The sequence below is a fragment of the Mus pahari genome, chromosome 1 (assembly GCF_900095145.1).
Source record: "Mus pahari chromosome 1, PAHARI_EIJ_v1.1, whole genome shotgun sequence".
Lineage (NCBI taxonomy): Eukaryota > Metazoa > Chordata > Mammalia > Rodentia > Muridae > Mus > Mus pahari.
The window spans coordinates 88258436-88286052 of record NC_034590.1 but is presented as its reverse complement, the minus strand read 5'-3'; the positions used below and the strand labels follow the sequence as shown (position 1 = coordinate 88286052).

Sequence of the window (27617 nt, the reverse complement as noted above, 5' to 3'; positions counted from 1 at the left end):
GGCAAGGATAAGCTGCATAATGAGATCCTGTTTCAAAACAAAAAGAGCCAGGAATATAGCTCTGTTAGTAATTTACCTAGTGTGAAAGAAACCTGGGGTTTGATCCCCACACTCATAAAACAGAATGGCAGTGTACACCTGCAATCCCAGCACTTAGGAAGCCGAGGCAGGTAGGTTAGAAGTTCAAGGTCATCCAAAACTACATAGTGGATTTGATGGAATGGATACATGGGATGCATGAGACTCGGACCCCTTCCCTCCCCACTTCTCAAAAACAAAACAGAACAAACACACCAGTTGTGATTATAAAAAGATAAAGGGATATAAGAATATGTTTTATGGGGGTATGGTGAGGTATGTATGGGGAAGGGGGTGCCTCACAGGCTCATGCCAAGGCATTCCTTCCCCCTGAGAGACCAGCCACATAATGGAATAGTATAGAATAGAGTTTATTTAGGGCATGGGGAGGGGAGTCAAGAGGGTAGTAGAGGCAGAGAAAGACAGAGAGAGGGAGAGAGTAGAGAAGTAGAGGCTGGTCATGGCCAAGTATAGAGAGGGAGGAAGGGAATGCGGAGAGAGGGGGAGCAAGAGGCAAGAGAAGAGAGATGGGGGGGGAGGGAGAGAGAGAGAGAGGAGGGAGGAAGAGAGAGAGAGAGAGAGAGAGAGAGAGAGGGAGGAGGGGGCAAGCAGCCCTTTTATAGTGGGCCAGGCCTACCTGGCTGTTGCCAGGTAACTGTGGGGGGTGGAGTCCAGACAGAATTCCAACACCAGTAAAATGAATGAATGAGTAATAATCATTGAGCAATCTCTGAGAGAAAGCGACCCCCCCTCCTCCTCCATTAAATCCCACAAGCCTAGTGAACTTCTTGGTGAACCGCCATGACCACTAACCGTTCCTACCATGGGACTTATGCTCTGTTGTACCGGAGTAGGATGATAACCACAATAATGCCATACTTACCAGGAAGACAAGCTGTCCACTGTCTGCTACCTCTACTCTGCCATCACAGACGCTAACCCTTTGAAACCATTAACTCCAAATAAACTCATTCTTCTATAAGTTGCTTTGGTTGTGGTATTTTATCACAGCATTAGAAAAGTAACCAAGGCAAGGCAGAAAGCTCCTGAGATGTAAGACCCAAAGGTGACCTCTGGTCTCCATATACTGTGCATACGCACCTGCACAAACACCAAACACTATATGCACTGATGGTGGTAGCAGTGGCGGTGCCGGTGCCGGTGGCGGTGGCGGTGGTGGTAGTGATGGTGATAGCATCCATTGTGATTCCTCTCTCTTTCCCTTCTCTCCCCCCTCTTTGTTTTTGACACAGGGTCTCACTATGCAGGTGGGCCTCAAATGAACACATCCAGCTCAGTGATTTATTTCTATTTCGTTATTACAAATACAGTTTTCTGGAGGAGTAGACAGTGAAGCTGGTCATGGTGGCACACATTTGCAATCCCAGCACTTGGGAGGTGGGAGGGCAGGAGTTCAAGGTCACCCTTGGATGTATAATGAGCTCATGGCCAGCCTGAGCTAATGAGACCCTAACAACAACAACAACAACAACAACAACAACAACAACACAACACGTCGAGGGTCTTGAGAAGTGGCTGAGCAGTTAGGAGCACTGGCTTTCTTACTGAGACCCTGGTTTTGGTCCCCAGTATCCACATGGAAGCTCACAACTGTCTGCAACTCCATTTCCAGGGGACGTGATGCCGTCTTCTGCTCTCCACCGGCACCAGGCATACACATGGTGCACAGACACAAACATCCATATTCATAAATTAAAATTAACTGGAAATAATGAGAAGGAAATGCGGAAGTGGGTTGGAGGATGAAGGAAAACTGTAGAAAATGTTTGTTTGGGGAGAAACAGCCCAGGCCCTGAAGATGGACTGTAACTCCTACAGGAGTAAGCTGGTGCCTGCTGGAACACTCCTCACTGCCTTTGGGTCATATTCTTTATATTGTAGTTCGGTTTTCTTATTTATTTGTTTTGAGTCAGGTTTTGCTATATAGCCCAGGCTGGACTTGAACTCATAATAGTCCTGCCTCTGACTCTAGAGCTCTGGAGTTCCAAGCCCGAGTCACCATGGCTGGCAATTTAAAAAAAAAAAAAAATCAATGTTAATATCCTGTATTAATCATTCAGTAAGCCAGAGAAACTAAAAGGACAGAAACTGTGTAAACAGTCAGAGGTCAACAGACACTATCTAACTGACAAGGGAGGACAAGGGCACAGTGTAAGAAAACGAGGAGGGTGAAGGGCACAGGGAGGGACGCTGGGAAGCCCGGTGACCTTCAAACAGACGTGGTGATCCCGCTTGGCTGCCTTCTGTCACCGCTAAAAGTCTCCAGTGCCAGCTGGCGTCTGAGCCTTTTAGTAATTCTCAAAATAGTAGTCTTTCCCTGCCCTGTTGCCACCTGCTCGTCCCTGCCCCTTCTCTGATCCACTTTCTTTCTTTGTTGAGGTTCCTGTGATGTCCAGGCTGGCCTTGAGTTCTTGGGCTCAATCTTCCCGCTTCAGCCTCCCGAGAAGGTGGGACAGCCACTCCATCCATCAAGTCCCAGTTCTTTCCTGTTCCTTCTCCTCCTTACAGACAGGGTATCACTGGCTGGCCTGGAACTTGCTATGTAGATCAGGCTGGCTCACATTTATGGATCCGTCTGTCTCCCAAGTTCTTCTTTTTAACTTTTTATGTGTATGTGTGTTTGCATGAGCACATGCCATGTGCGTGAGGTGCCTGTGAAGGTCAGAAGAGAGTTCCCTGGAGCTGGCCTTCAGGGTGGTTGTGAGTGCTGGGGATTGAACCCCAATCCTCTGGAAGAGCAGGAAGCACTCTTAACCAGTGAACCATCTCTAAAGTCCCACTTTCTTCTTTAAAAGAATATTTTCCAAATCTTATTTCTTCGTATTTCTTTTGTGCCTGTATGAATGCAGGGGACCTCTGTGGAAGCCCATCTTCTCCTTCTACCATATGGATTCTGAGGCTAGGACTCAGGCTTCAAGGCTTGGTGGCAAACATCTTACCTGCTGATTCATCCGACTGGCCCCATTCATTACTTTATGTTTTAGCTGTACATGAATATGTATGAGGTGTTGGTGAATGAGAACATTTCTAGGAAGAACATATGTAGCAAATCCTCCCCCACCTGCCCTTCCCTCCCTTAACCACGCAAGTTGACTGCACCCTCTACACAGCCATCTACACATACATATATAGTGTAAGGTACATATTGACTGTCTTAGTTATTCACACACACACACACAGGAACTCAAATGGCAATGTTACACACTTTCCGTCCCACACTTGCTACCAAGTGACAATTTACAATAGTGGGACTTGTAATTCAAGCACTTGGGAGGTGGAGGCAGGAGATTAGGAGCTCAAGGCCAACCTGGGTCTCAGAGTACCAGAAGAGGTGGGGAAGGGAAAGAGAAAGGGGAGGGGAGGGCGCACTGGGAGACTAGGAAAGGGGAGGGAGAGACCAAGGGGAGGGGAGAAGGAGGCTGAGAAAGAAGAGGGAGAGGCTCCTGGAGGTAGCCGGTCCCCACCCCGCGCCCGTGGGAACGGCCCCGCCTGCCTCTGTGACGTCATCCGGAACCCGACGAGGCGGGGCCGCGGGTCCAGGCGGCTGGAGGGTCCTCGCCGAGCCGTGATGAGCGAGGGCAGCGCGGGCGACCCGGGCCACGGGTCCAGCCGGCAGCGGGCCGTACACCCAGGTAGGTCGTGGCGGGACCAGGCGTGCGGGGCGGCAGAGTGGCCGTCCTGGTCCTCCGCGGGGCACCGCTGTGGGGAAAGCGGTGGGCAGCGGACATGCCCGGCGAGGAGGCTCCCCTTGTCCTGCCTGCCGAGCTGGAGAGGCAGTCCCCACTTTCCACGCGACGACTCTCCGGACCCAGGCCAGCCTCTAGATCGCCATGGTATCTTATTCTGTGAAGAGATTGTGACAACCTGCCCGCTCCAGCGGCTGGCTCCTAGATATTCCCTTTATACCCACTTGGAAGCCATTCTGTATCTGGTCTTTATTGCTGTGTGAATTTTGCCAGGTGACTTGCCCTCTCTGAGCCTCAGATTGACTGAAGAACAGTGAAATAGTAAAAAAATGTCCAGCACAGCCCCGATCATAGCGAGGCAACAGTCGATGCCAGCCTACTTAGCACAGGAAAATTTTCTTTCTAGTTGTGTTAAATATACAGTCAGTTATACAGCTTCCTGAGATTTTTACAGAAATGTGTAAAGACACCGCCCAGTAGATATAGTAGAGCTGCCAACCCCCTAGGGCAGGCTTCCTTGTACTTTGTATTTATTTTGTTTCTGTCTTGAGCCAGAACTCACAAAGTTATCAGCAGTATGGGTTTCAGTGAGATTGGATCTACGAAGGCAAAGCTCAGCGAGAGGGCATTGGGCTCTTCAGCCTCCAGAAGAAAGACCCAATCTTGGGACAAAGCTCTGGAAGCAGGAAAAAAAATTCAGGCGAAGCTCTATGATAGGGTTTTCCCTTCCTTCCTCAGCTCTAGCACTGCTGATGTCAGCTTGTTTCAGCCCTTCGGTAGCAGGGGCCTGGCATCCCTGGTGAGGGGCTGGGGGCGTGTCTCCTGTAGTGTTTTCCAGCCATCCCAGGGTCCTGTGAAAAGCCCAGTCAGTATATTTCTGGTTGCCCCCCATGGTTCTTCCTCTTATTCCAGCATGCTCGGTCTCACTTTGGGTCTTTGCTGAGAGTTGAAGGGCCACTCTAAGCAACCCCTGGGCCCCTATAACTGAGCCATCTCCTCACCCCCCCCCCATACCTGCAAGGTTTTGTTTTGAAATACCCCAGGATAGATCTCAGAGCCTCACACAAGCAAGACAAGAGCTCTCCCTCGGAACTACATTCCCCAGTTCCTTTTACTTTTAAAGTTGTTGTTTTTGTTTTTTTGTTATTTGAGACTAACCCTATGCAATCTGGGCTGGCCTTGGAGTCCTGCCTCTGCCTCCTGATGCTGGTCATCTTAGGACTTGACCTCTCTGGGTACCCTGGACACAGATGCATAGTGTCTGCCCCACACAGATGCTGATTTCTGACTTCCTAATCTAGCAGCATGAGGAAGGACCTTTTTGGAAAAGGGCCCCACAGCAGCACGGTGCTCTGTAGCCGAGCAACGGTCTTGTGCTAGACCATGGTGTGTGCAGTCAGGAGTGAACCCTCTGGGGTCCCTGCTCCCTGAGTCTACTACTGTAAGGCTGTAGTCAAGGGGAAGCTGGCTTTGCAGTCGCCTGCACCTTTGACTGGCCCTGGAGGGTCCTTCCCACCATGGCTTGATTAGCCGGCCTACTCTGCCTTCTCCGGCTGGTTTTGGCATCCCCTCAACATGGCTCATGTCCTCCCCAGAGCAGATGACTCCAAGAGAGCAGGCTGGAAGCTATCGTGACCTGGGGTTCAGTCTTGGAGTCCGTGCCAGATTTCTGCAGCAGCTCCTTGGTCATCCATTGTGGGCCACCTTGCCCAGTGTGAGCACCTAGACATTGGGAGTGTAGCTCTCTGGGACCATTTTGGGACCAATGCTAAGAAAACTTAAGTGTTGACGTTTATGGCTGTACTTTCTTGTGCTACGGGGCTCCTGGAAGGTGGCCTCAGTGTCTGGCACACTCTGATGATAGTGTTTGCGTGGAAGTCCCTCTCCACTGGTTCCTCCCAGGCCCATCTGATGGACACTCCAGCCTGTCCATCCACCTTGGGGACCGTAACCTTCCTTATAAGGTATATTCATCTCTTCCTTCGGTGTCACTTCTTCCCAGAAGCCCTCTTTGATTGCCTCCCCCAGGCTGGACTCTGTCCCCGCCATGCGCTTTCCTGAGGGGGAGGGATTCCCCCCCCCACCCCGGGCTTTCCCTGGGATTCACCGAGTAGCTCAGGTTGAGCTTGAACTCATGGTCTTCCTGCCTGTACTCCCTGAGTCCTGGGATGGCAGGTGTGTCCTTGCACATCTTCCTGACTCCTCCCTTACTGTGTGTGTGTGTGTGTGCAGCCCTGGAGTAGAACTCCAGTCCTTACACGTGCTGAGGAGGCACTTGATCCCTGGGCCTCTCCCCTTAGCCAGGCCTAAATGTGCTTGGCTCAGAGCTGAACTCATGCAAATTTATGCAAATCGCCTCTTTCTTGAGGCTTCATCTCCACATTTACAAGGAGGAGAGATTCTGACAGGAGTACAACCCAAGGCCTTGTCCAGCCTGCTGGAGAGGAGGCTCCCAGCCAAGCTTCCACCTGCAGCAGCGACTCAGCCTTCCTTCCCTGCAGTGGTGGCCTACCTCCCAGTGTCTCTCACAGGGTCCTGGAGGCACACAGGGAAGCTGCGTTTGCTAGGTGTCTACAAACAGGTAGCTGGCTTCCCCCTCTTGCCTGGGTTCAGATCCCCCCCCCCACGCTCTTTCCCTCCCACGCTCTTGCCCCCCATGCTCTTTCCCCGCCACGCTCTTTCCTTTCCTCTTTTCCTTCTCTCCTCTCTTACTTTTCTCCTCACCTCCTCCTCTTCTGCAAGAAACATCTAATATTCTTTTCTCTCAAGCACTGTAAAACTTTAGTTTGTGACAAGAAATCAAAATATTTCTCTCCCGCTCTGAAACGTTGATGCAAATGTCCTCATTTCCTGCCAACTGGCTAAAACTTGTTTATACAAAGGTCCTGCTGTGTTATCAAAATTTATTATTTCGTTTGTTTTGTGTGTGTTCCTTTGGTTGAGAAGGGTCTCAGTATGTAGTCCTTGGCCGTCCTGGAGCTCACTATGTAGACCAGGCTGGCCTTGAACTCACAGAAGACCTCTGCCTTCGGTGTGTGCCACCGCGTCCTGCTGTGTTATCAGAATTTAAGCGACCTCTATTGCCCTTCATTTCCTTTCCACTGGCTCCTTGAAAACTAGGCGACCATGAAAGACTTTGAGGGGACTGGGGAGGGACGGGAAAGGGACACTGAATCGCCACCACCTGTGTTAGAATGGAAACGAAGTGAACTTCCTGTCCCGAGTGCTTGCTCGCCCAGTTTGGGTCATGGTGCCCCCTTTTCACAGAAGAATCATCTTGCCAGGCTACTGTGCTCATGCGCTCCTCTGTGGGAGACCGATTGTATTTGACTCCAACATGCCCTCTCACCCCATGTTGTCTCTCTCCTTTCTCCTTCTTCTTCTCTTTCCTTCATGGAGGTGTGATTCAGACTGGTTCAGCTGTTGTTTATCAGGGTGGAATGATGCAAAGCAGGCCCCACCTCACCCCATGAGAACCCACTCTGCCTGCTCCCCCGCATCCCCAGTGAGAACCCACTCGGCCTGTTCCCCCTCATCCCCAGTGAGAACCCACTCTGCACACTCAGGAGATTAAGAAGAAAAACACCTTAATGATAACTCGCATCCCACCCTGGCTGAGTCCAAAGAGAAGTGGGCTGAAACAGGTTTTACTAACGTAGCCGCTTTAGTCGTGTGCTTTTCATCTCTGCTGTCATCCTTAAACTTCTCCATTCCAGTTCCAGGTCACACTCTGAACAATTTAAACAAGATAGGAGATTGCAAGTCTGGCCACTGGGGCAGATGGGAGATTTACAGGGTAAAGATATTATCAGAATTATTTCTTAATAGTAGTCCTTAACAACTGGTGTTCTTTTTGAATGGCTACCCAGGTCCCTCCTGCCCACCTGGCAGGATTGTGCTTCTCCTGACTTAAAAGACCAGGACTTGTTCTTCAAACCTGCTGTGCCCTTGAGCTGCCCCTTGGGGGCGTGTTCTTTGATGTGGGAGTAGCCTAAAGGCTGGTTGTCAGTTGGAGCTGTCTCCCTTTGTTATGGGAATGAAGCTTAATTGTAGGTCAATCTTGTCAAACAGCCTTTAGCAGAAACTTTCTCCGGAAACCATAAACTTCAATTTTGGTGCAAAATTCTTCTTCCTGCAGTTTCTAGCAAGCCTGGTTAGTGTACTGCTGATATTGGAGATCTCCTTCAGCTAAATTCTATTTTGTGTAACCTTAGTATTTCCTAAGCAGGTTAATTAGTAAATCCCTCACTGCACCAATGTAACTAGTTTCTCCTGCATCTGGCTGGGTCTCACTCATTTCAGCACATCTGCATCACCCAGAGAGGCCCCACCCCCATTCAGTAGTCCCTCCCCCTCCTCAGCTTTCTGCAAACAGTCCATTTCTACCTGTCCGTGGGTGGATCTCCTCTCTAGACACTGATTTGAGGACTTAATGGCTTCCTCTCAGCTCATCTTTGGAGTTCATCCAGGGTCAAATGACACAGTGCTCCGTCCCTTTTCATAGGTGACTAATGCTCCATTGTGAGTCACATGCTGTGTGTGTACACATCCACTTGTGGACTTCAGGTCCCTGTGAGTAGAGTTGCTCAGCCCTTCATGTGCACAGCTTTCTTGTTGGAAAACCTTGTCCTCCCCCCTTTTTTCTAACGTTTCCCCTTTATTTTGGGTCTTAGACTATAGCCCTGTCTTGCCTTGCACCACCACCCACCTGCTTCTGTTCCTCAGTGCTGGCATAGGAGCTGCATACTATGCCTGGCTACATCAGAACTTTTTATACACTTGAAGACTCTAAGGTTCAGGGTGATGTGAAGCCACACAGCCCTGGAGAACCATAAGGCACTTCATGGCTGTGTGTGAGCTGTGCTAATAGGCCAGGCAGGGCTCCCAGCTTCTCAGGAATCCCCGGGAAGGTTCCCTCTTGAAATCTCTATCAACACCCATCAAACAAAGGTGGAGAATTTCTTCTGTCTTCGGGATAATGGAGTCTAGTCTTCATGACTGCCCTTGGGCAAGAGAATTTCTGTGTGTCTGTCTTACCTAGGGGCTGGGACATGAGCATCTGAAGCATATTTTGGGATATTGTCCTAGAGCCCTGACAACACTGTGGGTACTTTTGTTTGGTGTTTGTAACCCTGACAGCATAGGGTTTGTGACAGACCCATTGTGCCTGGACCTCTGCAGATACACCACCAGGCAAGTGCATGACCTTAAAATGGTTCTTCACGTCTGTTTAAGTCAAGCCTACTCCACCACAATAGATACGAAGACACATAGCTATTTATGTCTTCCTTTATCTGCTTAGCCCTTCATCCGGTGAGTGACCCACCGCCCTTCTAGGCCTCTGAGGAGGGTAGAATGTTCTGGACTAGGCTGGAGATCACTTGAGCCTTTTTTTGGTCAGGTTCTCTTGGGGACAGCTATTTTCGCCCCTCTGTCTGGAGGAGCCCAGCTCTGCCCAGCAACGGGACCCAGCTTAGAGGTGGCTTTCTTTGTTTTTTTCAGGAAGTGAGAAGTCTGAAGGGATAAAAGGGGGAAATAGCTTTGCAGGGCTGCGACTTGGTTGCAAGCCGATGCTTCTCCCAAGGAGAGAATTTGGGCCTGGGACCACCCAGTCAAACTGGGCTGTGTACTTGAGGTACCCTCCCAAAAGGAGGAGGAGGGAGGCAGGCCAGCTCTAACCAGAGGGCCCTTGGACTGGACCCCAGGGAGCCAGCCTGCAGGAGACAGGGCAGGCACTGGGAAGGTGTAGTGAAGAGAAGGAAGGGGAGAAAGTCCAAGGGAGTCTAGCCGATGGGAAAGAAATAACACAAAGGTGGAGGTGGTGTGTGTGGTAATTTTGTGTGTGTGTGTGTATGTGTGTGTGTGTGTGGTAATTGTGTGTGTCTGTGTGTGTGACAGTACTAGCCTAGATGGGGTAGGGCCTCTGAAGTGACTCTAAGCTGAGGCAGGGGGATATAAAGAATTTTTGGAACCTTTGCTGGCAACACAAAGGGAAGGAACCTTCAAAGAGGGGACCAGAAGGGCAGACGGCAGGAGAGTTAAGGTGCTTGTCTGCCAAGCCTGGTGGGTGACCCGGGTTTGATCTCTGGGGACCACCTGGAGGAAGGTGAGGACTCTCAAAAGTTGTCTGCTGAGCTCTGCAGTGAGTGAACTTCTTCCCTCCACACGCCTGTGCTTCCTGGTACACCCCTACACACAACAGGGAGATGTAATTTTAGAAACCAAACTTAAAACAAAATAAGCGAAGAACCAAGCAAGGTATGGCCAGTCAGCAGGGGGCGGATGGAGGAGTTCTAATGCTTTAGGCCATCTTGTCCGTATAAAGACTGTCTGGAACAAAGAAGTGGTAGGGAGAGTGGGAGGGAGGAGAGAGGAAGGAAGGATCCCCCCCCCCCACATGCCTGGTTCTGATTTCTGTTCCCTCACTGGCTCCCTGGCTTCACCTCCAAGTCTACAGCACTGTCGTCTCCTTTCTGTCTTTTAAAATTCTTGTGTTTTTGTTTTTTGTTTTTAAAGATTTATTTATTATTATAAGTAAGAACACTGTAGCTGTCTTTGGACACACCAGAAGAGGGCATCGGATGCCCAGTACAGATGGTTGTGAGTCACCAAGTGGTTGCTGGGATTTGAACTCAGGACCTTGGGAAGAGCAGTCAGTGCTCTTACCTGCTGAGCCACCTCTCACCAGCCCCACCCTCTCCTTTCTGAGAAGTCCCACATATGTGGTGGCTACTTGGGGGCTGGAGAAGTGGCTCAGTGGGGCAGGAGCACTGGCAGAGGTTACAGGTTCAGCACCCACATGGCAGCTCAGCACTCCCCGTGACTCCAGTTACAGGAGATCCAACATTCCCACACAGACACACGTGCAAGCCAAACACCAGTGCACATAAAACAAAAGCCAAAACAGAACTCTGGCTACTGAATGAGGCTCTAAGTACAGCGCCCTGTGGCCCAAGGAAGAGCAAGAACCTCTTAGTTTCTTAGTTGTATTTTATTTCTTCCAGTTTGCCCTTCCAAAAATGGTAACCTACATCTATCTAGGGACACAGCTCTGTGATAAGTCTCCAGGCCTGCCAGCATGGGCTTCCTTTAACATCTAAACTTGGAAGCCCCTGAATCATATCCATGGTGACTGCCGATGCGGGGGCAGGGCAGTCCTCTCCTACCTGCACCGGAATCCCTTCAAGTCTGTCTTTCCAGTCAGTAGCCTCTGCTTCACTCTTTACTGCCTTTGAGTCTTTTCTGTGGTGGACACCAAGATCCTGCTGCACCTGGGTTTAAGGTCCCTGAGGATATAAAGGACCGGGTGGGCCCCTGGCTGCCCAGGGAGTCATGTGGAGGCATTAGGGACAGTGGACAGCCCCTGGTGTGTTTGAAGAGGCCTTGGGGAGATCTTAGAGGAGCAGGGTGGCCCAGGTTCAGGCAAGCCAGAGCCTGTTGGTACAGACTCTGCAGGCCTGGGTCTGCATTTGCCTGTGGAGTCTGCAATGTAACTCTCTCAAGTTCTTTCAGAAGCTCAGTGATGTAAGGGTTTGTCCTGGTAGTTTTCTTTGTCAACTTGACGCAGCCCGAGTTACCTGGGAACAAGGAGCCTCGGCTGAGAGACTGTGCTTATCAGATTGGCCTGTGGCCGTGTCTGAGAGAGATGCTCTGGACCGGTAATTGATGTGAGAGAGCCCAGAACACCATCCCGAGGCAGATGCTTATAGCATGTGGCCTAGATAAAGCCTACCTGGGCTAAGAAAGCAGGATGGGCGTGAGCCAGAGAGGAAGCCGGTACACAGCGACCCTCCACGGTCTGCTTTATCATTAGGCACACCGACTCATAGGAACTAGCCCATAACCAGCACATTGCGCTCTCCTCTGGCTTGACGGCTAGGTAATCCAGGCACCTGGCCCAGTGGTAGCTCTGATTAGCAAGTTAGTCGCCTGCCCCTAAGGGCTGTTTGCTCATCCGGTTGTAAAATGTGGGGTGCAGCCCAGCTGGGCTCCTGACCTGGCTCTGACACCAACTGATGTGACTCAGGTTGGTCCTACAAGCCTGCTGTCCAGGCATCTGGCAGACTTCTTCACATTTCCCTTGGCTCTGGGCCCCAGGAAGGAGGCTCTTCCACAATATTCCCTATGGAACCAGCCACAGGTAGCTTTGGACATGTGACCAAATGAAAACTGTCTTTCCTCAGTCACACCTTGAATGCTTTACAATCCTGTCCGGTTTCTGTTGATGAGAAGAATGGAGAGCAAAATCAGCTTGGGAAGGAAAGGGTTTATTTCAGCTTATACCTCCAGGTTATAGTCCATCGCTGAGGGAAGTCAGGGCAGGAACTCCAGGCAGGAACCTGGAGGCGGGAACCGAAGCAGAGGCCATGAAGGAGTGCGGCTTACTGGCTTGCCCCATGTGGTTTGCTCTGCCTGACACACCTCAGGATCAGGATCACTTGCCCAGGGGTAGCCCCACCCACAATGAACAAGGCCCTCCTACATCATTCATCAATCAAGAAAATGTCCCGCACACTTGCCTACCGGACAATCTGATGGAGATTCCCTCTTTGACCTGTGAGGGTACCAGGCATCCACATGGTGTATAGACACACAAACAAACAAACAAACAAAAAACCTCATACACAGAAATAAATAAATCTAAAAAGTGAAAGAGATTCTCTCTTCTCATAAATGTCTAGGTTTATGTCAAGTTGACAAAAACCAACCAATACTACACCTTCCTTGTGAGAAGTATACCTAGCTTGGACCATAGCCATGGTACCGTGTAGAGACAGTGGTTGCCACAGTGACTCTGCCTAACCCTAGTTAGAGAAGCATTCCTCTGGCACAAACCCTTCATGGCTCCCACTTTATCAGACAAAAGCGAATGTTTTGTTACTCAAGGCCCCTGACTTGGCCTGTCCCCGATGACTGACTGTCCCCCTATTGACTCCCACCAACCTCTTCCTCAGGCCTGCTGAGCTCCATCTGCCTCTGGGCCTTTCCCTTGCTGTTTTCCTCTTTGACAGCCTTTCCCAGGCTGCGTAACTGTCTCTCCCTGTTTCCCCACCTTCCTCAAATGTCACCTTCTCAGGTACCAAATCCTACTTGGCCATATGTAAGAAACGATGTGACGTGATTCTTGTCCCTGACAGAGCCAGCAGGGCATGGGCCTCCACGGGTGTCGATTGTTGTGGGTATAAGGCTTATTTGTGTAATAGACATATTTTCATGCTCCTCCTTGGAGGAATAGCCTTAAGGTTCATGACGCCATGATAATCAGAGACAGCACAAGTCTAGGAGGTGAGGGTTTATCTAATGTTTCAGCAAAATGGTAGAATGTTAGGACCTTCAGGACAGCCGTTAAGGCTGTGGGAAAGAACTCTAAAAGCATGAGTTAAAAAATATATAATTTCTCAACTATGGAAAATATAAAGAAGGGATTAAACTGAGGTCATCAGACCTGGTGCCAAGTGCTGAGCCATCTTGATGGCCCATATATCACTTGATGAGTATCTTGTGTGTAGTAGCTTTACAAAGTAGAGTCTCTGAATTCTAGAAACTTCTAGATAAAAAGCCTTTGGAATTTGCATGTATGAGCATTTATCAGGCTTCCTCCCTCTAGTTAGCTTCCGGAAAAACAGTGACATCAAACCACAGGGAGTGGACAAGTGTCCAGGAACCAGAGTAGGCAGGCTCTGTGTTCAATGTCTCCCTGTTGTGAGATTGTTTGAGAACAATGAACTGTGCTCCTAACAGATCAAAGTGCATGTCCATAAACAGGTCTGTGGAGGGAATCTCAACAAGAACATGGAGTACAGTCAGTGTGTACTGCCAGCTCCCCTCCCCCTGGGACATGGCTCACACCTCCTGCCATCTGAGGTCTAGAGAGGCTATAGGACCTTCAGTTTGAAACCAGCCTGGGCTACAAGTTGAGTTCTAAGTTGGCCTAAGCTTCAAACAGAAACAACCACTAATTTTATTTTCAGTTGCAAAAATGTAGCATCCGTATAGAAAAGAATGTTTCATGCTTAATTATTTGCCTCTTGTTTTTTGCACCCTGCTTTCTAGGGTGCTAACCACATACTTTGATCAAAAACTTGGTAGATAATTGAACAGTATCCTCAAAACCAGATTCATCCAGTTCTCATTCATTCATTCATTCATTCATTCATTCATTCATTCACTCATCAGTGATTTATCAGACACTGCCACGTGTCAGTTCCTGCACAGACCCAAAGGATTCAGTGGTGGTGGAGAGAAATGGGGTCCCTGAGAGAAGAGAGAGACAACACACGTTAAACAGCCTAGATTAAGGATTAGAATGACTGTCATGTGTCCCTCTCTAAGAAATCCACACTGGCTCTGCTGTCACACTTAAAAGCAGGGCTGGAGCGATGGCTCAGCAGTGAAGAGCAAGTACTGATCTTGCAGAGGGCAGGAGTTCAGTCCTCAGCATCCTATCCGGGCAGCCCCAGGGGACGGGATGCCCTCTTCCAGCCTCCTCAGGCACCTGCATGGATTCGCAAGACAACCCCCCCACCCCCCCACCCCGCACATAAAAAAAAAGCGACTGCAAAACCTAAGGCCACAGTGTGTGACAAGTGCTTAGTTCTGATGGAAAAGACAGAGCAGGCATTGGAGTTCAGAGAGAGAGTATGTGCTTAACATGTCCAAGGCTCTGAGTTCATCCCCAGCAACATACACATACTTAAATGGTGTGTGTGTGTGTGTGTGTGTGTGTGTGTGTGTGTGTGTGTGTGTAGTGTGGCTTGGCGCAGCGCAGTGCAGCACAGCACAGCATAGAAGAGAGTTCTTTGTTTCAGCCACCCATGGGCACTTTTGGAACATGTTCCCTGTGGGAAAAGAGGACACTTGTAATCTTCACAGTAACTGGCAGATTCACAAGGTCATTTCTTACAAACCTGAGAGTAGGAGGTAGGTGAGCTCAGCACCAGATACGGCTGAGGCTGCCTTTGCGGAGGGATGCAGGGCCCTGGGAGCCACTTAGATCATGCTTGGCCAGTCTCCTGAGAGTTTATAGTTTTCACTAGGATGCCAGGACCTAAGGAAGCCCTTCTTCACATGTCCATGCTTCTGTTCTGGCATCATTCATTCATTCATTCATTCATTCATCTATTCATTGATTTGGTCTTCAAGTAGAGGGCCTTCTAAGGGCAAGACACTGCTCTAGACTCAGAGACTCAACTCTGAGCTGAGCCTGGTGGTGCAGGCCTACCATCCCAGCTACTGAGGAAGCTGAAGCAAGAGGATTTTGAGTTTGAGGCCACTCTGCGGCCGATGGCAGAGCATTTGACTGGTGTGCCTGAAGCCCTGGGCTCAGTCCCAGTTCTGAAAGAGAAGAAGGAAGCTCCCTGCTCTGACCCATGCCACCTGTCACCCTTGCCCTCCTGCCCTAGTAACAGCCTAAATGCTGCAGTCTGATCCCAAGAAATTCTAGGTATTTCTCAACAGTCACTCCGATGCTGGAAACATGCAAAGGCTTAGTTAAACAGCCCCCATACCGACCTAAGGGGTCACACTGATGGCAGGACTAAGGCAGAGGAGCACCTGGCAGGCTGCCCAAGGCTCAGAAAGGTGCAGCCAGCAGCCAAGGTTGTTTTGACATCGAGCCTTGGGGGAGTCGTCATCTCTCCGAGCCTCAGTTTCCCCGTTAGAGCCAGGGCCCCAAAGCCTGTGAGAGGCCCGGTGGAGTTTTGAAACCAGCACAGCCCTGTATGAAAGCTGGAGGGAGAGTCTGGGGATGACACCACAGGAAGTGTTTGTAGAGGATGGGAAAGTTCCCTAGAGTGGCTGAAGAGAAAAACATGTGTACAGCTTGGTTGGAAGTGGAAGAACATTTAGCCATTTTACCTGTGTGTCATGTTAGCGTTTACAAGGCCATTGCAAGACCACAGCCCATTTCATTGGGGAAGTCAGGACATGGATAATGTGATTGGATGTTAGGTCCATCCCCAACCCAGTGCTTAGTAGCAAGTGGGCAAGAGCCTTTACCTCCCTGTGGTGGTGAATCCTTTCGTGTGTGTGTGTGTGTGTGTGTGTGTGTGTGTGTGTGTGTGTGTGTACACATGCCATAGCCCCATGTGGAAGTCAAAAACCATCCTTTCAGAGTCAGTCTCTCTTTTTGTGAGTTATGGAGCTCGAACTCAAGTCCTCAGGTTTGCACTGCAAGCTCTTTTACTTGCTGAGCCAGCCCATGATGGTGAATCTTCATTCTCGACTGTCTCCTAGCTGATTCTAAATCTAGTCAAGTTGAGTTAGTCTCTTGTTCTATAACCCAGGCTGGTCTCACCCTTGCAGCAATCCTCTCGCTTCAGCCTTCTGACTGCTGGCCTTATGTATACACAGCTAGGCTTCTCTTTCAGTATTTCTAACTGCCAAGCCCAAAGGGAGCGCTCACTGATGCTCAGAGTGAGACAGGTGTCCAATGTTTGTAGTGACAGATGCCCTCCCTCTGAGATGAGTAGAACTGATGTCTTCCTGGGTTTGCTTGGCTGGTGGGTAACAGTGCAGATCTGAAGCCAGGCCAGGCTTCAGTTCCCATCTGCACTGGTTCCTGACCCCTACAGTTGTTGAATATTAAACAAGCTCCATATTCAAAGACCTTTGTTCTGGGTTAATAACAGTTCTTTGTTGCTGCCTAGCGGGAGGAGTGGCCCAAGGCTGCACCCTTGCCCTGCTGCCTTCTAGATTGAACCTAATAGCTGGAGGCAGCTCTGCCTGTCACTGGAGTGCCTCACATCCTCAGGGTGTGTTGGTATGAATGTGGCATGGCTTGCTCATGGAGGTTGGCAGAGCCCGGGCGCGTGTCTCTGCGTCATCCACAGTGAGACAACTGCTGTCTTGTGTCTGAGCATGCCTGTCAGGGAGGGGCAGAGGTTTGGTAATCTGCACGTTCTAGAGAGACCTGGAATGCAGGTTCCTGGTTCTCCTCAAGCCCTCCCACACTTCCTGGAACATTACAGGGGGGGGGGGACATTGTGTGTCTGCCATATCACTGAGACCTTGCCCCCTTGTGAGCACCTGTGATGCTGTGACCATGCCCATGGTACCTAGGCTTGGCTTATGGGGTACCCAGGCCTGCCCTTAGGGTCTCACTGTGTAGCCCAGGATGGTTTCAAATTCAGGAACTACCATCTTAGTCTCCTGAGTTAGGATCACAGCATGAGTTACAGCGCCCTGCTGAGTGACCAATTAAAGTGTGGTCAGAACACAGTCAGTGTTCATCTGCAGGTCCTTTACATGTAAGATCTCACTGGCTGTAGCCCAGCCACACAGGCATCTTGTTTTTTCCCACATCCTACATACAATTCCACATGAATATTCTCTGTGACTGGGAACAAAGGCAGGGTCTTGATTCTTATCAAAGGGTTCTACTGCCTGGATTTAAATTACATTTGTTTGTAGTGTGCGCGCATGAATGTGTATGTATGCACACATGCTGTAGTGCATATTGGGGGTGAGAGGACAGCTTGAAAGAGTTGGTTCTCTCCTCCCATCATGTGGGTTCCAGAAGTCAAACTCAGATTCTTAGTCTCAGTGACAAATGTCTTTACCCTACGAGCCATCTTACTGGCCCCCGTTGGTCCTTACACAACTGGCTCCCAAATGCCCAGAAATGGCTTCTGGCCTCTTTTATAATTTGGTGCTGGCAGAGTATTTTTCTTTTGTGTCCTTGGTTAAAGCAAATCTTAGCTCAGGCTTTGGGGGAAGGGGTACAGATGGGCTGGATGATGCCACCATCTGCCAACCAAATGGACCTCTAGGTTCCTGTCTGTCTCTCCACCAGTGCTCCAGTCATAAGTCTGCATACTCCTCTACAGATGTGCCTCATGCATGGCTGCCCCAGGATCCTTGCACTTCCTGTTCCCTCTGCTCTTCCCCACATAGCCTCAAGTCTGTTCCTTCTTTCCACTGAGCTTCAGCTAAGGGAAAGAACTGACCCTTAACCAAAAGCAGCGCCTGGCCCCAGTCTCACCTCTGTCTCTTACCCGTCAGCACCCCAAGTGCGCCTTTGTGTTTTCTTTACATTGTATTTACCACTTGCTGTCATGTTTGTCACCAGCTTATTGTCTGGTTGTCTTCTCGTCCCCCCCTTCCCCCCCAGAATATGAGCTGCATAAAAGCAGGACATTTTCCTTGATTCCCATGGTATCCCTAGCTCCAGAAAGGACGTGTGGTAGGTCTATTTGTTGAATGACTATTTGGGATCAGGAAACGGAAGCTCTGAGAGGTCAAGCAATCCCCACCTCACTCCTCACACTCCCCAAACACACAGCAGAAACGGGACTAGGTCAGGATGTGAACTTAAGCCATTTAGTACCCAACAGGAAGGATAGGCGTTAGGATGTGCATGGAGGTGATTGCGTAGGTAATCATGGCTCTTGTACAGGATCATTTCCCCCACTTACTGGAGATACAGCACACATTCAGCAAATGAACCATGAATTTAGCTAATAGCTGCAGGTATCCCACAACCTGTGCTTTCTGCAGACACATCTATAGACAGTGAGCTCCTGTAGAATGGTTTCAGTGTTCTGTGTATCGTCATGGCCAACTACACACAGCCAGGGCTGGGGAGATGGCTTAGTGGAGAAAGTGCTGTGGATCCTCAAGTACCCACTTAAATGCTGCTGTGCAGCCCTCACCAATGCTCAGGAGGCAGAGATAGCCCATCTCTTGGAGCAATCTGGTCAGCTAGACTATCTGGATGGGTGGGCTCTGGGTTCAAGTGAGAGACCCTGCCTCAATACATAGGTAGAGTGTGGTCAAGAGAGACACCTGGCATTGTCCTCACCTACACGTGTGCATATGTGTGTGCTGGCATGCATACATGCACTCACACTCAGGAGAGCACGCATACCTGCAAACAAAGCAAAATGATCCAGATTTGTAATTTGGGTTGGCACAATTTTGTAATTCCAACTGCACAGGAGACGGAGGCAGGAGGATTTTAAATTTAAGGCCAGCCTGAGAAACTTAACAAAACCTTTCTAAGTAAATGAAGGGCTGGCTATGTAGCTCAGTGGTGGAGCACTTGTCTAGCATGTGCAAGGTCCTGGATTCAATTCCCAGCACAGCAAAAGAGAAAAGAAAATCCAGCTACCCTGTCACCGGCCTGATGAGTGACAGTCAGCAAGGCTTGTTCATAGTCTGAGATCAATGGCTTCCAACTGGAGTAAATTTTGCTTTTTTTCTTTCACTCAGAGAACCTGTCTCTGGGTTCTAGCTGCTTCTCTCCACCTGTGAATTTCCTTCAAGAGCTGCCAAGCTATCGGTCAGTGGCACGTAGGAGGACAAACATCCTCTCTCTGGACAAGCAAAGTGGCACCCTGCTGAAGCCGACAGACTCTTTCAGTCCCCAGTTGGATGGAGGAATCACAGAAAACCTCAGCAGCCAATCCATCCGCAAGTATGCACTGAACATCTCTGAGAAGCGGAGACTAAGGTTGGTTCAATAGCTGCCTGGAAGTGCCCATGTTATGATCTGGGAGAGGGGTGTGTGTGTGTGTGTGTGTGTGTGTGTGTGTGGTGTGTTTGTCATGTGTGGAACCCAGAGTTTATTCTGTAGTGAGCATTCCTAAGCTGCTGTGACCTTCAAGAAGTCCTTCACTCCCTGCTTGAATAAACAGTCCCAGGTTCAGTTCAGTGAGGGGGGTAGCCATTCAGTGAGCCAGACACACACACACACACACACACACACACACACACACACACACGGAGAATGAGAAGGAGGGAGAGGGAGAGAAGAGAAGTGTGTGTGTGTGCACTCGAGCACGCATGCATGCTCCCATATAGGAGACAGAAGTAGACATTGAATTTCTTCATTTATCATTTCACCTTATTTGGGGGGGAGGTGTCAGGCTCTCTCACTGAACCAGTTTAGCAGTTGGCTATTCTGGCTGGCCAACAAGTCCCCAAGATCTACCTGCCCCCATCTCCCCCAGCTCTGGGGTTATAGACAAGACCTAGGGGTCCTAATCTGGTCCCCAGGCTACACATCACACACCATACCCATTGAGTTGTCACTCCAGGCCTCTTCTCCTCTTTTTTTTTTTTTAAGATCTATTTATTTACTATATGTAAGTACACTGTAGCTGTCTTCAGACACTCCAGAAGAGGGCGTCAGATCTTGTTATGGATGGTTATGAGCCACCATGTGGTTGCTGGGATTTGAACTCCGGACCTTCGGAAGAGCAGTCGGGTGCTCTTACCCACTGAGCCATCTCACCAGCCCCATAAATATTACTTTTTTTTTTTTTTTTTTTTAAAGATTTATTTATTTATTATATGTAAGTACACTGTAGCTGTCTTCAGACACTCCAGAAGAGGGCGTCAGATCTTGTTACAGATGGTTATGAGCCACCATGTGGTTGCTGGGTTTTGAACTCCGGACCTTTGGAGGAGCAGTCGGGTGCTCTTACCCACTGAGCCATCTCACCAGCCCCATAAATATTACTTTTTGATTAATGGTGGGTATTAAGAATAGATTAAGCACCAGTTACTGAACTTAAGACAGTGTGCAGAGCAAAGCAGAAACAGTCAGGCTAGCATTGTCATGAAATCAGCTGTCCGTGTTCTGTGTTTCTGGGACAGAGGACCACAGAAACAAATATTATATATTCTCAAAAGGCTTGTGGCATCAGGCTAGGTGTGGTGGTACACCCCTTTGATCCCAGCACTTGGGAGAGAGAGGCAGGTGGATTAATCTCTGTGACTTCAAAGCCAGCCTACTTAGCATAGCAAGTTACAGGCCGGTCAGAGCTACAGGCTGAGACCCTGTCTCAAAAACCAACCAACCAACCAACCAACCAATCAACCAACCAACCAACCAACCAACCAACCAACCAATCAACCATTTGTAGCATATTGGGAAAGACAGATGTTAATTAGAGAAGGTATATTATCAAAAGAAGGGGTGTTCTGGAGGTGAAATAGAATTTGGTCAGCTGACAGGGTGGGACAAAAGGTCAGGAATGGCACCATAGGGTCACTGTACTGAGCATCACCAGCTACTTCCAGAAATGTTTTATCCCCACAGCTAGAAGCTTCATCCATTAAAAAAGCACTCCAGCCCTCCTCCCTTCAGCCCCAGGCGTCTGCTAACCTACTGTCTCTGTATTTACCAGTTCTAAACATTGTGTGAACAAGACCTCTTGTCTGGCTTTTTTCATCACTTTGTGTATGCTTTCAAGGGTCACTCACACTGGAGCGTGTATCACTGCTGCATCTCTTTTTATGGCTGAATAGTATTCCAGAGTTATGACCGCGGACTCCCATCCAGGACGTCACAGAGCTTGGGCTCGATGCTGCTTTGTCATTGTTATGCTCATGAACGTTTGTTTTGTCTTTAATGCAGGGACATTCAGGAAACTCAGATGAAGTATTTATCAGAGTGGGACCAGTGGAAACGGTACAGCAGCAAGTCCTGGAAGAGGTTCCTAGAGAAAGCTCGAGAGATGACAACCCACCTGGAACTGTGGCGCAAAGATATCCGCAGCATTGAAGGTAGAGCCCATGTGCTGCCGGCCTCCCCGCAGCCAAGCAGCTCTGGGGGTTGTGCCCACCCACTTGCAGCCTTCCCTCCGGTGGCTGAGGTGTGTGTGTGTTGTGGGGTGGGTTTGGATTTTCTGCTTGGCCTGCAAGCAACTTGGGTATGCACCTGCTGAGGATTTCCTTCCAGGATAGATGTTAGTGACTGTTCTTGTTACTGAAACAAAATACTTGACAGAAACAAAGGAAGGAAGGTTTATTCTGGCTCAATTTCAGAGTACAGTCCACCAGCAGGGCAAGGCATGGTGGTGGGGGATTTGAGGCAGCTGGTCACAGGCATGTGTAGTCAGGACACAGAAGTGATGGATGCGGGTGCCCACTCACAGTCTTCTTTTCATTCAGTCTGGCTCCCTAGCCCAGGGATGCTGCTGCCCACATTCAAGTGGATCTTCCCACCTTAGTCAACCCTCCCTGTAAATTCCCTGACCGACATGGCCAGAGGTGCCTCCTGGGTGAGTCTAGATCCAGTCAAGCTGATGGTCCAGACGGATGGTTTCAAGTATGAACTTGACCTACTATATCCTTAGTAGGCTCTGTGCCTTTGACATCTAGAAAGGTCACACGGCAGAGCTGGGGACAGGCAGTGCCTCTCACATTCCTTATTTTCTATGGTAAAACAAAACGATTTATAATCAGTGCCTTACAGCTGCTGAAGTAGTTTTCCTTAACAAAGTCTGAGAAACATGGTAGGATATGTGGTAGAAGGAACATCTTCCTTATTGACCACTCTAAAAATATAGTGCTAGGCGTGGTGGGCATAACTTTAATCCAGGCAGAAGCAGCTGAAACTGTGAGTTTCAAGTGAGCCAGGGCTATACGTTGAAATCCTGTCCTTCTCCCCTCAACACTCCCCCCCCACACACACACATCAAATACTGGGTACTTCTGGTCTTCTGGCAGGGGAGGGTGGGCATAGCTCAGTTGGCAGGAATACAGAATTGCTCTTGAAGATGATCCAAGTTCCGTTTCCAGCACCCACACTGTGCAGCTCATACCAACCTATAACTCCCCCTCCAGGGACTCCAACACCCTCTTCTGGCCCCCACAGGCATCTGCGCAACCCCCCTCACACATACACCTAATTAAAATAAAACCTTTGAATATACTGTTGATAGTTTATTCTCCTTTGTAAATTGATGTTTTATATGGAGAATGTAAACATATTTCCCAGGGGTCTTCTAGGCCCATCTAGAACTTCTATACACACACACACACACACACACACTTTCTCCAGGAGTCTTCTAGGCCCATCTAGAACTTCTATACACACACACACACACACTCTCTCTCTCTCTCTCTCTCTCTCTCTCTCTCTCTCTCTCTCTCTCTCTCTCCTGAGATGGAAGCTTAGTATGGTCCTGAGCAAATCTTTACTGAGCATCAGCAATGAACCGAGTGTCACCTTTGGCACCTGACTCATATACCTCTGTCAGTCCTCCTAATATATCCCTACCCCTTTTGTTTTTGTCTATGGATATCAAGCTGGCCTTGAACCCACAGAGACCTGTTAGTCCTCACAAGACCTCATCCCCACCCCTTTGCCTCTCTCTGTGTAGCATAGGCTGGCCTTGAACTCAGAAATCTGCCTAACAGTGCTAGTATTAAAAGTGTGTACCACCATGCCCAGCCTCACAAAACCCTTTCATGTGGGCACTTCACCATTTCCCTGCCATATGGAGGTTAAGATGCTTGCCCAAGTGCACTCTGCTAGGATAAGGCAGAGCTGGCCTTTGAACTCAGGCAGTCATGCTTCACAGGCCAAGTGTGTGTTGAGTGTGAAATGCGCCCCCACAGACTCCTGTTTGAACACTTGGTCTTCAGCTGGCCTCAAAGTGGTGTCAAACTAGAGGAAATGGATCACTGCTGGGTGGGTGATGGGCTTGAGATTTCTTAGCCAGGTCCCACTTCCTGTCTCTCCTCTGCTTTCTAACCATGGACACAAAGTGACCAGCCCCCTCAACACTCCTGCTGCTGTGCCTTCTGCTCCATGATAGACTGTGTCCCCTTAAACTGTGAGCCCCTAAATACCTCCCTCCTTGAGTTGCCTGTCAGTTACCAGACCACAGTGACAAGGGGAGGGGTCAGTGTGCTGTGAAGTTGTTCTTCTCTGGTTGGATGGGACACTCGTGGAGACTTCTGACTGTCACATGCCTTAGAGGCTTTCTTCTCCCTGGGGAACTGGGACTTTGCTTTTCTCATTTGTTTTCCTGGGGTTTCTTGGCTGACTGGATGTCCCTGTGGCAGGAGGAGAAGGGGTGCAAATCAAAACTGTTATCTCTGGTGACACGGCCGAGTGTTTGACAGTGCAGTGTGTTGGTGCCAGCAACAAGGATGTCACTCTGCAGACCATCCTCTGGCATTCAGTCCTTCTCTGCTAAGGGTCTGCTCTTCTGTTCCATTCCTGTCCCTAAAGTCACTGCCATTGTCCAGTGAGGGCAGAGAAGGCACCTAGAGCCCTATGGCGAATGAGGAAATGTGCTACCACAGTCTCTTCAGCATTACCCTGGACATCTTAGCTAAATACACCTCAGGGATGACGGAAAAAGGGAAAGAATTGTATAATGCCATTTGTCCAGATTATATATACATAGGAAATAAAAATACAAGTTATTGGAATCAGTATGTGAATTTAACAAGGTTGTTGATTTGACAAGGTCTATATAAAATTGGTTATATCCCCCCCACCTGTAGGGGATGCTGGGAACTGAACCCAGGGGTTCGCACATGCTAGGGAAGTACTCCTCCACCTCTGAGCTACAGTTCCAGACATAAGTGTATTTCTTCATGTTAGCAACATTTAGAAAAGTAAGGTTTTTTTTTAAAAAGTATATATATATTTAAAAATGTTAATTACATGTGTGTAGGGTATGTACGCATAGGTGCTGGTGCCTGAGGAGGAAGTGGGATAGCCTGGAGCTATAGTGACAGGCAGGTGTGAACTGAATAAGGTGGGTCCTCCCACCTCCGTCCACAGTGTGGGCTGGTCACTGACAGCCATGATACTTCTCTTTCAGGAAAGTTTGGCACGGGGATCCAGTCCTACTTCTCGTTCCTGCGGTTCCTGGTGGTGCTGAACCTGGTGATATTCCTGATCATCTTCATGTTGGTTTTGCTCCCAATCATACTCACCAAGTACAAGATTACCAACAGCACTTTCGTGCTCATTCCGTTCAAAGACATGGGTGAGTCCAAGGGCTGCGCCAGTTGCAAGGCTTCTTTTCCTGTGCATCTTGGTTCTGAGCCTTAGACTACTGTCAGTAGAGATGGGTCTGGTTATGCTGCAGACACAAGTGACTCCATTATCCTCAGCAGCAGCAGTGGCTGTAAACACTGACTTCTCACGCGCAGTCCAGATCCACCATGAGCTAGGGAATCTTCTTTACTCAGGAGCCCGAGTTGTTGGGGACAGCCATGATTGTCACCACTATGCAGCAGAAATGAGCCACACACAGCTGATTCCTGATGCTGTTGTTTGGACATGACAGTCAAACATAGTTCCTCCACATCTCATTGGCCACACCAGGACACCCAGTCCCTCCTGGGTTCGTGAGAGCTCATGGGAGGAGCAATATAGGGTGGGATGTTTAGCAAACCTAAAAGAATCTACCTCTAGTCTAAGGTCATCTCAGGATTGTTATCTATGAAAAGAACATGCTTGAAGCTGATAGCAGTTCCACAGCGATGCCAGACCCTACAGTAGGCACTGGACTGGGCTTTTGTATTCTCAATAAAACTCAGATCTGGGGATTCTACTAGCCCAGATGGGGAGGGTTTCCTCTTCTTCACAGACATTCACTGCAAACCTCCGATCCCAGGCTCCGTAGAGGAGCCAGCTTGGTCCCAGATCTTCTGAAGGTCTTCAGAAATCCCCATACCCTCCTGTCAAATGACTCCTTACCCAGAAGAACCCTGGAGAACTGCTTCAGAAACCTTATACACGCCAGCTCCCCTTCGTTTCCATCTTCAGTCTCTTAAAATCCAGATAACCTACTACTTCAGACTTCGTGTAAGGCCTGATTTCTGCCGAGAGTGGTCTCCTGTTTTCTCATGTATCCACGTTTTAGAGACGTATTTCCTGCTACTGTGAAAAGCAACATTAGGTTGCCAGGCCAGATGGGCTGGCCACTTATCCTTCCTGGGCCTCAGTTTCTTTCTGTGTTGAGCTGGGTGACCATTTAAATAATGAGATGTTTATTCCCCCATTAAAATACTTTATGGAATACTTTACTCCTTTAAAGAACAATAGGTACTGGACTGCTGAGAGGGCTCGGATTGGTTCCCAGCTCCGCAGCGGGAAGCTCACAACCGCCTGCAACTTTAGCTGCAGGGATATGACGACCTGTTCTGCCCTTGGTGGGCAATTGCATGCATGTGTCCTCTCATACATGTAATTAAAAATAAGACAAATATTAAAATGTAACGTTAATCACTAACGGGGAGGTACATACCTTACAATCCTGCTTAAGAGGCTGAGCTAGGAAGATACTGACTTGGGGGCTAGTGAGCTGGATAGTGAGACCTTGTCTCCAAAAACTGAAATGAGGGGCTGGATAGCTGGCCCAGCAGCTAAGAGCATGCACTGCTTTTGCAGAGGAACCAGGTGTGGGTCATAGCATCTACATCTAATAGCCCACACCTACCTATAACTCCAACACCCTCTGTGGGCACCTGCATGAACATGTTACACACACACACACACACACACACACACTAGTACACAATCAATCAATGGATAAAATGAACACCTAGTGAACACACAAAAATAAAGATAGCTTTAAGCTGTTTAGTAAAGGAACATGCTAAAGGAAAGTGGGAAGTAAGAAGGAAATGCTAATAATGGAAGAGGAAGGGGGACGTATCAGACACAGGAAATGACAGACAGAAGGCATATCTGAGTATGTAGCCACTGCTCACAAACTGCGATAGGCCAGTTACTGATACAGAGAACCTTTGACACATCCTTGTTTATTTTTTTAGATATATTTATTTATTTAATGTATATGAGTACACTGTTGCTATCTACAGACACACCAGAAGAGGGTATCAGATCCCATGACGGATGGTTGTGAGCCACCATGTGGGTGCCAGGAATTGAACTCAGGACCTCTGGAAGAACAGTCAGTGCTCTTAACCACTAAACCATCTCTCCAGCCCCTTGTTTTTGTTTCTTGCAGATATTCAGTGCACACTGTATCCAATAAGTAGCTCTGGGCTCATTTACTTCTACAGTTATATCATAGACCTGCTGTCTGGCACGGTAAGTATTTAACTCAATTCTTTGTGGGCCTATATGCTGACAGCGCTGTACTTTAGACTTTGAAGTCCTGAATGGTGCTCTGTGGTACAGGTAGAGAGGCAGAAGGATTGTCAGGCTAGCCTGGTCTACACAGTGAGAGGCAATGTCAGCATTGGCAGTGAGCAGAGGAAATGGGTTGCAGTGAGCTCTTCAGCACGTCTTGTGTTCACCTAGACCTCCCACTAGAGTTCAGGAGGTATCCCTTGCTGTCTTTCCTGGTCTCTGCTGCCTTTGTCTTGACCTCAATTATAATGTCTTGCAGTTGGCATCTCTACTCTGAAACCCCAAAGCCAGATTGGGGTGCGTTTGGGTTTGTCTGATGGACATCCATCTGGTGAACTCTATGGGGACCATCTCAATTCTGAAAAGGCCTGAGGTCGCAGATGCTTCTGGCTCCAGGCATTTCAGATAGCATGCATTCCGCTTACAGATTAAACCATCTTTCTGGCTAGTATTAAAATGCCACGCTGTAGAACTTGCTGCTTTTCTGAATAGACAGGTAAAAGGCTGGGAACTTGTCCATTTCATTTAATATTGTAGGGAGGCGGGAGATGCCTTTACATTTCCAAAGCCAATGTTTTCTTCAAAACATCTCAGGGGTGGTTGGATACACAGTCAAATGCCAGATAGGTACTTGAGACATGGAAGCTCTGCAGAGGAGAACAACTCAGCAGCTTGCCAGAAGTCACTGTTACTGAAAGCAAAACTTGACTTATCATGGTGGCGCATGCCTTTGTTCCTAGCACAAGAGGCAGAGCAGGTGGATTTCTGTGAGTTCTTGGCCAGCTTGGTCTATAGTCAGGCATGCATAGTGACACCCTGTCTCAAGAAGAAGAAGAAGGAGGAGAAGAAGAAGAAGAAGAAGAAGAAGGAGGAGGAGGAGAGGAAGAAGAAGAAGAAGAAGAAGAAGAAGAAGAAGAAGAAGAAGAAGAAGAAGAAGAAGAAGAAGAAGAAGAAGAAAGAAGAAAGAAGAAGAAGAA

The 27617-nt window shown here is 48.9% G+C and overlaps 1 protein-coding gene across 2 annotated transcripts in view; it reads left to right on the top strand.

The window, feature by feature from the left end:
- The first annotated feature begins 3591 nt into the window (after nucleotides 1–3591).
- The window catches only part of Tmc7 (transmembrane channel like 7), a 46739-nt gene continuing 22713 nt past the window's right edge, over nucleotides 3592–27617 (top strand). Inside the window, exons 1-5 of one of the 2 annotated variants that reach the window (XM_021200307.1) lie at nucleotides 3592–3731; nucleotides 18996–19236; nucleotides 21148–21296; nucleotides 24356–24523; nucleotides 26516–26598. In XM_021200307.1, the coding sequence (XP_021055966.1) occupies nucleotides 3668–3731; nucleotides 18996–19236; nucleotides 21148–21296; nucleotides 24356–24523; nucleotides 26516–26598 (705 nt within the window). In that variant the 5' untranslated portion in view covers nucleotides 3592–3667. The remainder of the gene's footprint in view (nucleotides 3732–18995; nucleotides 19237–21147; nucleotides 21297–24355; nucleotides 24524–26515; nucleotides 26599–27617) is intronic. The other variant, XM_029547383.1, reaches the window with a different exon arrangement.